Source organism: Hylobates moloch, unplaced genomic scaffold (assembly GCF_009828535.3).
Source record: "Hylobates moloch isolate HMO894 unplaced genomic scaffold, HMol_V3 SCAFFOLD_6, whole genome shotgun sequence".
NCBI classification, from domain to species: Eukaryota; Metazoa; Chordata; class Mammalia; order Primates; family Hylobatidae; genus Hylobates; species Hylobates moloch.
The window spans coordinates 52,830,147-52,845,708 of record NW_026652281.1 but is presented as its reverse complement, the minus strand read 5'-3'; the positions used below and the strand labels follow the sequence as shown (position 1 = coordinate 52,845,708).

Sequence of the window (15,562 nt, the reverse complement as noted above, 5' to 3'; positions counted from 1 at the left end):
TGCTATAATCTCTCACCTGGATCCCTTAGCTCTTGTGGAGGTATTTTTATGCATGGATAGTTGTTCAAATTGATGTTTTTGCAAGAGGGCGAGAGCTGGGAAGTCTTATTTTCTCATCTTGCTAACGGCACTCACTGGCATTTTCCTTTAAAAAGCAATTATCTTCATCTTAGTCATACTCATATCCAATCTGATGAGGAAGATCTCCTGAGGGGTTAGAGGCCTAGAGAGGCGCAATATTTTCCCCTTTGGCCCACCCCTCCCACCAAATGGGTAGCATGTCCAGGTCCTTCCTACTGTGGGTGTGCCACCTGGAGAAATGTTAAAGAACAGAATCTTGGTGGATAATTGATTGACTTCCTACAATAATGGTCAGTGCCATTATTGTATCTATTAAGTGTTATAATGTAAAGATCTATTGGTCTCTTTCTCTCAATTTGGATAAAATGAAAACTTCATTATTGAATAGTTTCATTACTTAAATATATAGTTTTGTTATTTATTACTTAAACTAGGCTAGTAAATAATTATTCAGTGGAATTCCCAGGGATTTTGTTGAGATATTTAAAATACATACATACATACACACCAGACATGTATTCATAAATCCATTTTTCTGACTTTCTTGAAAGTAGTTGAAGTTTTTCTTCATGAGTATCTGTAGTATCTTTCTTCAGTTTTGTGTATATCCTTAACATTATTATCGAGACTCTAGAGCTTTTCTTAAAAGGGTTAACAACGCTATCAATAAACTATCACAGATTCTACACAACCAATTTGAATTAGTTAGGTTTTTCTCTGTGTTATGAGCATAAAAAATTCATTGATTCAATGTTACACACCCAAAATTAGATTACAAGTTTGCATTATTTTCAAACTTTACATTTGTGAACTGTAGTTGTGAATATCAAAAAGTAATTGGGAAACATGGTTTAGAGGCTTCATCGGAGGTGGTGGAGACATTTGGGTAGATAGTGTGCTTTCCCATGCCAGCCACGTGCTCACCCAGATCCCCCACCTCTCTTACAATTCCCAGCCCAGATCCCCATCAGATTCAGTCACTGCCACACTTTCCTACACCTTCTGCATTTTCCAGCCCCACCAGATCTCCCTGACTCTACTGTGCTCCTTTGCTTTGGCTGAAGCCAGAATTAATACTGGACCCTCTCTGGGACTTAGTAATAGCAAATGAAGAGCGTACATGAACATAGGCATTGTTGCATTTAACAAAAATTGAGATGTAAGGCAGGGTCTCCCTGATAACATATAGGGAGAACAGTGTTTAATGAAAGTCTAAATGTTGGGGGGCTAGGGGAAATGAGATTATCTGCTTTGCCCATTTCATAGTCTAAATTTCACTGTTTCTAACCAAGGGGACTTTAGGGTGGACATACTATGAAATCATTCCTTGAAGTATAACTTATTGGTTATCATGATTTAAGTAAACAACAGAACAAAAAGCACAATTAAGTTTAGCCCCAAACCACCTTAAGCAAAATGGTAACAAGCAGTTGGAGACTGGCTTGCATCAGAAACAATGATGTCTTATTAACTTGTACCAATTGTTCCACCTGACCTATATTTGATATAGTAATGAAAGAGAGAGAGAAAAAGAAATTGAGAGAGAATTGGACTCTGTCTCCATGATACCACATCAAGAACTGCCTCTCTACATGTTTTGCTACCACCTGTGAGATGTTTGTGGAAGAACAGAGAGCCGAGCCGCTTCTGTAGCAGAATGAGGGTGCAATGCCCACAGCCGCTGACATTTCCTTGAGTGGAGCCTGGTCATCCGCAGAGCCACTTTTGCTACACCCTCCCTTCCTAGTCCTTAAGTGGCTCCATAGAATAAATCATCTGAAACTCATGTTACCACCAGTGGAGGAGGGATGAGGACTGTAGTGAAAATAAATACGTAGGTAATCCTTGATATTATTATCAAGACTCTGGAGCTCTTTTGAAAGGATTTCACAACAAATTCCAAAACCGAGAGTGTAAATGAATAGAAATGCTTTTGTCTTATAACCTTCATTTGTGTATAATTTACCTACAATAAACTGCATCTATTTTAAGCACATAGTTGGGCTGGGTTTGATAAATCCTCTATGCTCATGTATCCACCACTAGTTCAAGCTCTAGAACATCTCCATCAGCCCAAAAAGTCCCCTTGTGCCCTTCCCTGTCAATGCCCACAGGATGATCTTTTAAGTCACATAACGTTTATTTCCGCATTTTTATTTTCTACTTATTTATTCATTCATTCATTCATTCATTCTGAGACAGAGTTTCACTCTTGTTGCCCAGTCTGGGGTGCAATGGCATAATCTTGGCTCACTGCAACCTCTGCCTCCTGGGTTCAAGCAATTCTCCTGCTTCAGCCTCCTGAGTAGCTGGGATTACAGGCATGCGCCACCATGCCCAGCTAATTTTTGTATTTTTAGTACAGACAGGATTTCACTGTGTTGGTCAGGCTGGTTTCGAACTCTTGACCTCAGGTGATCCACCCACCTTGGCCTCCCAAAGTGCTGGGATTGCAGGTGTGAGCCACCACACCTGGCCTATTTCCACATTTTTAAACTGAAGTACCATAAAAATAAAAAAAAAATAGAATCTGTTTACCTGCCAGCAACTTTAGGTCTTCAATTCTTTGTGTAAAATCAGATAACACTTCTTTAAGTATAGGTTTAGCAGACTACTAATGAGAATCCATTGCTACAGAGCTTCCAGACCTGGCTAACATTAGAAGTGCAGTATCTGCCCAAAAATCTGAGTCGAATAGGGGTGTTTCAACCTACTTGACATGTTCTGAAGTTAGAAAGGTCTCCTACCAAGGCTACATGGGTAAGAGGGCTAGAAGATAAAGGAAGTAAAAATAGTAAGAAAAAAAAAGACTCTACTGAAAAAAAAAATCACATTCAACCATTTATGTGAAATTATATGCTTATATATGGAAATTGAATGTAACATTTAAAACATAAAAATAATTACAGCAACCTCCCAATTCTTACAAAAATTTTAGAACTCTCCTGCTGAACAGCCTTCAAAACATTTCTCATGTCACATCAAATAATTTTCTATTCTATCTTAAAAACTAAAAACAAACTAAAACCTAAAATGTATTATTGACTGATGAAAATCAAGGCTGAGATTTGGAGTGAAAAGTGCTTTCTCAGTCTGAAGCTGAACATTCTCCTCTGAAAGTGCTTTCCTGCATGCTTCACAGATTAATCATAGACCAGACAAAACTTCCCCTGCGCTGCCTTCTAATAGATGCAGAGAGCTGGGCAAGTCAGTAATCAAATTGGAACTCCTGATTCTAAACATCTATCTCTATCAGCTAGAATCTGTGAAAGCATTTTGGAATTAGCAGAAATCTTCAGGCTGTTTACTTCAAGGCAGGCTGCAGTTAGAAAGTTCTTGTGATTTCTATCATGACTTAGCAAAACGTAAAAACTGGAGTACACCATTAGAAAATGAAAAGATGACTAAAGTTTTACAAAAAAAGTGACAATGGTAAGGAAACTTGAATAAAAAAGTATAATTGTGCAACAAAGGAAGAGTTGTCTTTTAGTCACTTTTTAAAATATAAAAAAAACATAGTAATAAAAACACAATAAACTGTATATAACATTTTTTATCCCGAGTTTCCACTTATCATTATAATGTATACATTTTCCATATTATAAGTAATTATTAATAAATACTTTTTCATGATTGTCGTATTATAATTAAGTCCTACAAAAGCAATACAGTTCAGATTTTCTACAATTACGCAAGTTCCACTTTTTGGTAATTTTAACACTGTGATGAACATACTGATATATGTCTTCTTCTGTATTTTGGGTTATTTCCCTAGGATGCATTTTCAGACCTGTAATTACCACATTTGGGTATGAAAATTTGTTTCTTGTTGCATAGTTTTAATGTGCCTTGCAAAAATATAACAATCTCTTTTAGAACAATTTGGCAGTATGTATCAATATCCTCACAAATATTTCTACCCTTAGGTCTATGTATTAGTCCATTCCCATGCTGCTATGAAGAGTGGTGATTTATAAAGAAAAGAGGTTTAATTGACTCACAGTTCCACAAGGCTGAGGAGGCCTCAGGAAACTTACAATCATGGCAGAAGGCACCTCTTCACAGGGTGGCAGGAGGGAGAGCGAGAGCCGAGCAAAGGGGGAAAAGCCCCTTATAAAACCATCATCCCCATGATTCAGTTACCTCCCACCGGCTTCTCCCCACAACACGTGGGGATTATGGGAACTACAATTCAAGATGAGATTTGGGTGGGGACACAGCCAAACCATATCAGTCCACTATTTCCTTAGAAAACAACAAGAAATATATGAAAAGATTTCGTTTACAATATTATTGGAGCACTATATCCACAAAAAAAAGACCACAATTCAAAGGCCTTGAAATAAAAAAGCAGATAAACAAAATTACATTTTCCATAGAATGTACTTTATAAAGCCAATAAAATCAGATTTTCAAAAATATGCAATAACAAGTGAGAAGTCAAAATATAGCCTATAATTAAGGCTAAGTGAAAAAGGTCAAGATATAAAATTATATATAATATGATCTCAATTATATATGTGTGTGTATATACGTATATATATACACATACATATTCATAGAAATAGAAAGAAACACATAAAAATGTATACAGTGATTATTTCAAAAGGGATAATTACAGGTGTCCATTCCTGTATACTTTGAAATATGTTTTTATATATTCAGAATACTAATCCTTTCTGGTATTTCTATGCTATATGACATTTATGCTTTTATGTAAAATTATATATGCATGAAAATTGAACATAACATTTAAAACATAAAAATAATTACAGAGGCACCCCAATTCTGGGAAACAATTTTTCAAAGTTGATTTTTTGTCTTTTTGTTTTGCACAGAGACTTTTCAAATTCATATGTATATTTTTTCATTTCACAAAAATGAAATTGCTTTGTAATTAATAGGTATTTCTTTGACAAAGTGCTGTGAAACTCCTCAGCAGTAATGTGGCCTCAGGGTCCCAAGTTTCCAAATAGTTTGAAGGGGTTAAAAATAACAGCAGTTTTAGACACAAGGAAGAAATATAACAGAAGTTTCCACAAGGACTTAAGTTTTCATCATATATTACATTATTGACTTGAGGTATTAAGTTTACCTTTACACCAAAGTAGAATCAGAGTTCATACATTTGCCCATGTTTGCATTTCATCAGCATCTTTCTAGGCTTTGTTGTAGCACATAAGTGCATCCACAGGACTCAAGGACTCAGTAAACACTACTTGACAACTCAGCTCCCCATCACCTGCAGGATAGATTCCAAACTCTTTATCATGCCTACAAAGATATAAGGCCTTTCAGAGTCTTGCCTCTACTCAGTTGTACAGCCTCATCTCTGATTGTCAACCTTCTGGTCCTGCCACCCTGCACTACCTGTTATGGGAATGGACATTCACTGAGCAGAAATGCTTTGTCCACTGCATAAGGCTAATTCTCACAGGGCCACACAACTCCCCTCAGATGTCACAGTTTCCAAGAAGTCTTCTTCCCTCCCTCTTCCCTGCAGGCCTCTATGTATTCTTCCTCTCCACTCCTGCAGCTGCAGGACTTTCCTCTTCAATTGCACTCACCACACTGCATCTTAGCTATCTGTGTACTTATTGACCATTCCCTTCTAGAATGTTGGCAAGGGCAGAGATGTTTTTCTGTTTGGTATTGCTGAATTCCCAAGACCTAGAAAAGTGCATAGAAGATACCCAATAAATGTTTGAATGCTTGTATGCCTGAATGAATGAGAGAATGAATGATTGGATGACTTCAGTGGGGAACTTGAGTATCTAAGCACAAGGTGCCTGGCAAAGGGCAGAAGTGGTGCCAAAAAGAAGGGGGCAGGAGAAGACAAGATAGAGAGAGACCTCAGTGATAAGGTGCTTGGTAAGGTGGGAAGAGCATGGATTTGTCATATTTTGAGAAAGTTTCTCAGCTTGCACCTATAAAATGGGATAATATACTCATTGGGTTGTTATGAGAATGGTCGAATTATAAATATATGAATATACATGTAGAATGCCTTGCACATAGTAGGCATTCAGTAAAATGTTTGACTTGTTCCTATCTCCTTACTCTACAATTTGGCCTAGGTGTTTCTATATCTATGAAAACCAATCACGCATTTCTAGGGAAATAAATGCATTAGACAAATTATTTTTACTTTGATTTTTAAAAAGACAAGGCATGCTAGACAGCAACAATAATGAATGGAAGATGCCCAAACTCTTACAAGGTAAGTAATCATGGCCATAGGGAGACGTGCGTATGTAGCCTCTACTGAAATGGGCCTTTCTTCAGAAGAGAGGGTTCCTCCGTAGAATCATATATTTTAATGGTAGGACAAAAAGGTATTCCGAGAGCACAGGAAAACTTTTCTCTTATGGCTTTCATTATTCTTTAAATTGATGAGACAAAACAGATACAATATTAACTTCTGTCCTGAGCCATTTGCCTAAATGTGTAGATGTCTAGGGCCAAAAATACATCCATTGATTTTGGAATTAGAATCTATTTATGTGCATTTTAAACTGATATTTCTGGTCACCTTGAAGTACAGGTGCTTGTGTCAGGCTGGAGAGTTGGGGACACCAGTCTTGCTACACAATGAAAATAGTATCTTCATCATTAGAGCAGCAGTCTAGGATGGCTGCCCACCACCAGCCTGGTCCTGGTAGGCTGATGTTTCAGGGATGCTGACTAAGGGTTTTTCAGAGCAGACTGCTGGATCCACAGGGGCTTGCTCAGAGCCTCTCTGGAAGAACAAGGAACTTCTCCACAGGAAAAAAGATTTTTGCAGCTAGAATAAATATTCCTACTGCCATATAGTATAGATCTACTACATATAGACCTACTACATATAGATTCTGTAAACTAACAATCAGTACAGCTTTTATTGGCCCCACAAAGGCCTATCAGTCCTATACCTGGTGGCAACATAATAAATAAACAGCCACAGGAGTGGTCATTGTCTTGGAATTGTTAGCTCACTTATCTTTGTACCGCATTTGCTATCACATGAGATTTTGTCTATTTTTTAGTCATTTTTTGTTTGTTTGTTTTACTCTGCACATGTGAATATGTGTGACAGACTGTGCCAAATTCTGTTAAAATATTTATTGAGCACCTACAATGTGCCAGACAACACTCTAGGCATTGAGGCAGAGCAGTGAAATAAAGAGACAAACATTTTTCCTCTTATGAAGCTTAGATTCTAGCGGGGGAAAGAATTAAAAAGAAAAGTAAAATGTATATTGACAGAGCCGGAGCATCACCATCTTGGACAAGCACCACCATTTTAAAATTCCCCTTGATCAAAAACTGCCTAAATCCAACCCAAAGGGCATCAGCCTAATGGCTAATGTCAGCATAACCATAAACCACAAATGACATCTCCAACCAGAAACATTCCAACCCTAAGATGAACCCCTCCCTGACCAGAGATATGCCAGCCCCAAGATAACCTCCCCTATGATGAGAGAGATGTCAGCCCTAGGATAACCTCCCCTCCAACCAGAGACATTTCAACCCTGCAATAAACTTCTCATCCACACAGAAACATTCCAAGCCTGTGATAAGTTCTCCCACCCTGAACTCTTAAATACTCTTAGTCGGCGAGAGCGCTCCTGACTGAAATTGGCCAGAAGCCCCTCTCAGGCTTATCCTCCAAAATAAATCTGTCTTTGACTGTTGAGCCACTCTTTGTGTTTCTTTCCTCTTTCTTTAACTCTTACGTATATTAGATAGGTAAAATACTCAGAGGGAAATAGTAACAGGAAGTATGTGTCATATGAAAGGAAACAGTGCTTTTAGATAGCTGGGGAAGGGCTGTCTGAGAAAGTGACATTTGAGTAAAGTTGAGAAGCAAGTAATAGGGTAAAGAGGAAAGATCTAGGGAAAGTGCATTTAAACAGAGGCAACAGCAAGGTCAACGGCCCTGAGGCAAGGGCCTGCCAGTGTATGCAAAGAATCATAAGGGGGCCACTGTGGCTGGAGGAGAGTAAGCAAGGGAAAGAGTAGCAGGCGATGGCATCAGCAGCTATGGGAGGACCCTGTCACGTCGTCTCAGAAGGTTTTGCAGATCTCAGAAAAGTTTTGTCCTTTACTCTGAGCAAGATGGAAAATCTTGAAGGATTTTGAATAGAGAGTTTCATGCTCAGTCTTAACTTTGACTTCATTGACTATTTTGTTGAGAATAATTTATGAGAAGGGGCAAGATTGGTTTTAGAAAGCCATTGCAATAAGAAATGCATTAGAAAGCCATTGCAATCATCCAGGGGAGAAAGAATGATGTCTTGGGCTAGTATAATGGTGGCTTGGACTAGCAGATGAAGCAGCTAGAAACTTCCCAATTCTGGATATGTTTTAAAGGTAGGGTAAACAAGTAGGAAATGAGAGAAAGAGAGGGGTGAAGCAGGATTCCAAGGTTTGGGGCTTGAGCAAACTAGAAAAAAGCTATTGCCATTTACTGCAATGGAAAACACTATACAGGGAGCAGCTTTTAGGCAAAGGGGATTTGAGGGAACATCAGCTTATAGCCATTAGGTTAGGGGAGATCATCAAGGTAGCGAGTGCAGAAGTCCAAGGACTGAGCTCTAGGGCCCGTCAACATTCAGAGGTAGAGGAGGGGTTTCCAAGGATGCAGGATTTTCAGGAAAGGTCTAGGCAACTGAGATGATGGATCAACCACTCAGAAGTCAGGGAGATGAACGAGAAATCCATGCAAAGGAGTAGCAGAAAAGTGGGAGAGAAGTAAAGGAAGAGTATCAGGGAGAAGACAGCTGTCAGCTCTGTCAAATGCTGATAAGGCGGCAAGTAAGATGAGGGCTGAGAATTAACCACTGGATTTACTGATAAACAGGTCAGAGGGGATCTTGACAAGAGCAGCATCTATGGAAGTTACAAGGGATAGATAGAAAGCCTCTACCTAGTGGCTCAGCATCAAGAGATTCTCTAGGAGTTCTTTAAGAAGTATTCTGAGCACCTCTTAATTTAAGGCATCGATTGTGCTGATGTCATTGAGAAATGTAAGGAGAAATATACGGGATTAAAAAAAAAAAGCCCCTGTCCTCAAGAAACTTAATCTCTCTGTGGGGGAGAAAGTGAGCCCACAGCTGACTCTAAATCAAAGCAACCAGGGCTACATTACGTGGTCAAACAGCATCAACATCCTGTGCTTCTCACACTTCCTCAGACTTTCTTGACTAAACCAAACCCTGATTAAATCCATCTCTCTGCTTACTCCTGCCCGTATCTGTACTGCAGAACATGGCCGAGAAAACAGTGGTTCGAGAGTGTCTTTGTCTACTTGGGTTACCCTAACAAAATATCAAACAGGCTGGCTCAAACAACAAAAATTAATTTTCTCACAGTTCTGGAGGCTTAGAAGTCCAAAATCAAAGCACTGGCAGATTTGTTTCCTGGTGAGGCCCTCTTCCTGGCTTGCAGACCCTGTGTCTTCACATGGCAGAGGGATAGCGATCTCCCTTTCTCCCTCCTCCTTTTTTATTTTTATTATATTTTTGAGACAGGGTCTTGCTCTGTTGCGCAGGAGAGAGTGTAGTGGCACAATCATAGCTCACTGCAGCTTGGACCTCCCAGGCTCAAGCAATCTTCCCACCTCAGCTTCAGCTGGGACTATAGGCACTCACTGCCACCATGCCTGGCTAACTTTTTAAATTTTTTTGTATAGATGAGGTCTCACTATATTATCCAGGCTGGTCTTGAACTCCTGGGCTCAAGTGATCCTCCTGCCTCAGCCTCCTAAAGTGCTAGGATTTTATAGGCATGAGGGTGAGCCACGATGCTCAGCCTCTTCCTCCTCCTCAGGCCACAATTCTGTCAGACTGGGACCCCACCCTATGATCTCATTTAAATGCAATTACCTCCAAAAGACCCTATCTCCACACTGGGGGTTAGGGCTTCCACATAAGAATCAGAGGGGGCAGGACACAACTCAGACCACAGCAAAGAGAGAAACTATGAAGAGGAAAACATAAACAATACTTCAGGGAATGTTCTTGTGCAGAAAAGGAACAAACTGAGTGGTAGCTGGAAGGGGATATATTATAGGATCAAGAAGAAATTGTTTATTTGTTTTAAGGTGAGTGGGAGAAATAAATGTATGTTTGCATGCCAATGAGAATGAGCCAATAAAGAGGGAAGAGGGGAAAATCCCCAGAGCAATATCCTTGAATAGTTGAGAGGGAGTGAGATCTGAGGACCACTGGAGCATTGGCCCTGAAGAAGAGCACAGATGGTTTATCTGCTGAACAGGAGGAGGCAGAATATATGGACATGGGTGGACGTAGGTCATGGATAGACGTGAGGGTGGGGGTGGAGCCTGTCAAAATTTCCTTCTGTTTATTTCTGTTTTCTTGGGGAAGTAAAATGGAAAGGTCAGCAGGTGACAGGGTTGTTGATGGCAGTTTGAGGTCAGAGGAAAAGGCATGAGAGTCATCTAGGCGAGTAGGAGAGTGATGAACTAAGGAAATCTGATACTATAATTGCCAGGAAGCATTAAGGACCCACTTAAAGTTCGTGGTCATAAATTTTGAGACCAGTCAACATGGTTGCATGTTTTCTCCCAGCCATGTTCTGCTGCAAAAATACAGGCAGAGTGAGCAGATAGATGGATTTAGCCTGGGTTTGGTTTAGCCAAGAAAGTTTGAGGAAGCTTGAGAAGCACAGGATGATGGAACTGTTTGACCATGTAATGTAGCCATGGCTGCCTTGATTTAGAGTCAGCTGTGGGCTCACCCCTCTCCCCTACAGAGAAATGAAGTTTCTTGAGAAAAGGAGACTTTCAACATTTTCTTAATGTTCCTAGAACAATCAATGCCTTAAATTAGGAGGCGCTGAGAATTGTTCTTAAATAAATGGTTCTAGAAATCTTAGAGAATTCCGTTGATGCTGAGTCAGTGGTAGAGGTTCCTAGAATGAGATTTGTGGTAATGGGAGACAGGCCAGATCCACACACTAGGAGAGAAGCTGGGGCCATTCAGAAATAGTGCATGGAAACTGGCCTCTGGCTCCTTCCACAGGCTGGATCTTTGACGGCTAAAGTACAAAGTCTTTCATTTATTCATTTAACAGCTATTGAGTCCCTACTAAGAAACCCACCTAGAAAATTCAATAAACAGACATGGTTAGACCTTAGAGAACATGAGCTAAGATTTATTGAGTGCTTACTGTGCTCTAGCCCATGTTTTAACAGCTTTACATATCTGATGAATTTCTATTATATTATATTGTTATGGAATTATTAATATTGTGCTATTATCATCATCCCATTCTATAGGTGGAAAGCAGGATTATATCATTTTGCAAGACTATCCAGCTGGTCAGCAGCAGAGAGGGGAGCTGAATTTGGTAGTCTGTTGCCAGAGAACATGTTTCTAACTACTTTACCAGATGATCCATATCATCTCCCTCAAGACTAGAGAAATCAGTCACTCAGCTTGAGGGGAATGAAAATATACCCTGCCTCAAAAATACCCCATTCACTGAAATGGCAACCCTAGTCTCTCCACTGGGTTCAAACACAGAATGGAAGAGAATGGAAGTCAAAGCCCCACACTTGAGTGGAATTCGGTGTGATACATCCCGGGAGGAATGGTACACAAGACTAAGGGTCAGCAGGCCCAAGGTCTACTCAGTCAGAGTTTCTCCAGTTTCTTCAGTGAGTCACTTGACTTCTCTGAACCTCCTTGTATTCTTATTTGTAAAATCAGGATATTCACACCTGTGCAGCCTCACTTGTAAGAATGATGAGGTGAAACATGAAGAATATCGCCTAAATATTAAGTGCTAAACACATTAGAGATTACTAGAAGGCCAGAGCAGATAAAATTAGAATAGCACAAGGAAAGGTGAGGAGCCCTAAGGGAGACCCGAAGGACACCCTAAGAGCTCTTGAGACAACAGGTAGGAGGTTAGGCAAAAGTAAGAAAGAAAGAAAAGAGAGTCGAGGAGGACACAGCCTGCCAATGACGACTGGCTGCTTTGGCCCATGACTAGTTAAGGCCGGTTCAACAGAGGACACCCAGGGTACTGGCTGTCAGTGGCCCAAATACAGTTACATATTGCTTTACAAAGGTCAAACAATGGACAGATTCTGAGAAATGTGTCAAGCGATTTCATCATTGTGTGAATGTCATAGAGTGCACTTACACAACCCTACATGGTATAGTCTACCAGACACCTAGGCTATATGGTATAGCCTATTGCTCCTAGGCTACAAACCTGTACAGCATGTGACTGTACCAAATACTGAAGGCAATTGCAACACAGTGGTAAGTAGGTACGTATCTAAAGATAGAAAATGTAGAGTAAAAATACGGTATAAAAGATAAAAAATGGCCTACCTGTGTAGGGCACATATCATGAATGGAGCTTGCAGGACTGGAAGTTGCTCTGGGTGAGTCAGTGTATGAGTGATGAGTGAATGTGAAGGCCTAGGACTTTACTGTACACTACGGTAGGCTTTATAAACACTGTACACTTAGGCTATATTATATTTATTTAAAACCTTTGCTTTCTTTAATAATAACCTTAGCTTACTATAATTTTTTACTTAACATTTTAATTTTTAACTCTTGTAATAACACACAGCTTAAAACGCAAACACATGGCCGGGCGCGGTGGCTCACACTTGTAATCCCAGCACTTCAGGAGATCGAGACCACGGTGAAACCCCGTCTCTACTAAAAAATACAAAAAATTAGCCGGGCGTGGTGACGGGCGCCTGTAGTCCCAGCTACTCGGAGAGGCTGAGGCAGGAGAATGGCGTGAACCCGGGAGGCGGAGCTTGCAGTGAGCCGAGATTGCACCACTGCACTCCAGCCTGGGCGACAAAGCGAGACTCCATCTCAAAAAAAAAAAAAAACACACAAACACATTATAGAGCTGTACAAAAAATTTTCATTCTTTATATCCTAGCTTTTATAGTCCTAGCAATATATATATATATATATATATATATATATATAATGTGCATTGTTATGTTAAAATTGAATAGCCATTTATGTTTAGAGAACAAACCTACCAAAATTGTCCATTTTAGTAGGGCCCATTTTTCTAACCAAATGCCATGGATTAAAAGCTGAATTCAAGAAGAGAAAGAATCTTAAAAAGTTGTTAAGTAAGGTTAAATCTAGTTTTTCTTTCTCACACAGACTCTGCTTGTGTCTATTTCTTGGATAATTGGCACCTTGTGAAATAATCACTAATAATAGTTATCTTTTAGGGGATTCCTGGCGTCGCCCTCAGCTGAGTGCCGTAAGTGTATTATTACATTTAATCCTCTCAACCATCTTATGGGATCGATATTATTAGCTCATTTCACAGAGGAGAAAGTTGAGGCTTAAAGAGGTGATGTAATTTTGTCCAAAGTAAATAGCTGGTAGGTTGAGGAGCCAGGGTTCCAACCCACTCTCTCGGAATCTGTAGCCACCTGCTCTTAGTCACCGCTGTGTGTCAGTCTCCCTTGGCACTAGATAAAATGATGATTAGGGCAGCATAATGAGCCTTTTGGACTGCTTGCAAACCATGAACTACTGCATCTTTGAGTTTTAAGGGCTTAGCTTAGGACTAGGGGATATGCATGGAAGCCCATAGGTGTCCTTTATCTGTGGGATCAGAGTTTGTCACTCAGCATCCTGAACATTGTGTGCCTTTAAACAAGGCAAATCTGATACCATAATTTGGACAACTTAGCCAAAGCATCATTTCTGTATATGGAGGCCAAGTAGTATTAACAAACATGCAAATTCTAATTTTAAAACTTGAACAAACACTTTACAGCTAAAACAATCCATCCCTTTTTGGCTAAATAACTGAACAAAATTTCCCCTACAAAGGCAAAGTTCAATATTTTCATTTCTGTAAAACTCCGACCCATGTCACTTTTCATCAGTGCTGCACTGTCTGTGAAGTCCCCTTGTAACCTAGAAGAGTTAGCTTCCTCCCTAACACACTTGGAGAAAGATTTGGGAATACCATAGCATTTCATTTCCTCTTTGTCTAGCTTGATGATAACTCATCTCTTTTCAAACTGTGAAGATGAAATCAGGAGAAGAGTGTGAAATATCAGTTTAACAATGGCCACTTCCCGCCCCATGAGACAAAGAAGTGAAGGGCTTAGTGATTTGTATGACAATGTGCACTACAGAAAACATTCAAAGCTTCTAAATCCCAGGGACTTCCTGACTTCAGTTGTGACGGCCAGCCACACTGACATCATAGATCCTTCCTGCAGTCACAATGCTACTAAGTCATCCTCGGGAAAAGGCCCCAGAAACAGGAAGACCTTAGTTAGGATGCAATTACAATTCCTTGGTACGCTGGCTTCCTCAGAAAAAAGAAAAAAAATCACAGAGATTTTTTTTTCAAAAATACCAAATCTACAAAAAACAAAGCTGGAAAATCAAGCATCATGAGTTCAGGTACTTATGGACTATTCAGGGTCTCTAAATTTCTCCTACTTCACTATCTTTCTTATATCTCTTATTACCTATAAACAAAATAATGAATCCCAATGAAGACCCTCAGAAGGCTTGGGCACAACAGGGCAATAACTTAAACAAATGTACAAGAGAAAAACAAACAATCCCATCAAAAAGTGGACAAAGGATATGAACAGACACTTCTCAAAAGAAGACATTTATGCAGCCAAAACATACGAAAAAAATCTCATCATCATTTGTCATTAGAGAAATGCAAATCAAAACTACAATGAGATACCATCTCATGCCAGTTAGAATAGTGACCATTAAAAAGTCAGGAAACAACAGATGCTGGGGAGGATGTGGAGAAATAGGAACAGTTTTACACGTTGGTGGGAGTGTAAATTAGTTCAACCATGTGGAAGAAAGTAAGGTGATTCCTCGAGGATCTAGAACTAGAAATACCATTTGACACAGCAATCCCATTAGTGGGTATATACCCAAAGGATTATAAATCATGCTACTATAAAGACACATGCACATGTATGTTTATTGCAGCACTGTTCACAATAGCAAAGACTTGGAACCAACCCAAATGCCCATCAATGATAGACTGGATAAAGAAAATGTGGCACATATACACCATGGAATACTATGCAGCCATTATAAAGGATGAGTTCATGTCCCTTTGCAGGGACATGGATGAAGCTGGAAACCATCACTCTCAGCAAACTAACACAGGAACAGAAAACCAAACACCACATGTTCTCACTCCCAAGTGGGAGTTGAACAATGAGAACACATGGACACAGGGAGGGGAACATTACACACCAGGGCCTGTTGGGGGTTGGGGGGCTAGGGGAGGGATAGTATTAGGAGAAATACCTAATGTAGATGATGGGCTGATGGGTGCAGCAAACCACCATGGCACGTGTATACCTACATAACAAACCTGCACATTCTGCACATGTATCCCAGGACTTAAAGTATAATTTTAAAAAAATACATTCCTGATTATTTTAGAGCTGTCTGATCCTAACAAAGTTTCTAAA

General features: G+C 39.8%; 1 protein-coding gene across 1 annotated transcript in view; it reads left to right on the top strand.

The window, feature by feature from the left end:
- Window positions 1–14,384: 14,384 nt before the first annotated feature.
- Window positions 14,385–15,562, top strand: part of FAM81B (family with sequence similarity 81 member B) — a 57,855-nt gene continuing 56,677 nt past the window's right edge. The window contains 2 exon segments of the mRNA XM_032155911.2: window positions 14,385–14,447; window positions 14,450–14,510. Coding sequence (XP_032011802.1) covers window positions 14,385–14,447; window positions 14,450–14,510 — 124 coding nt within the window.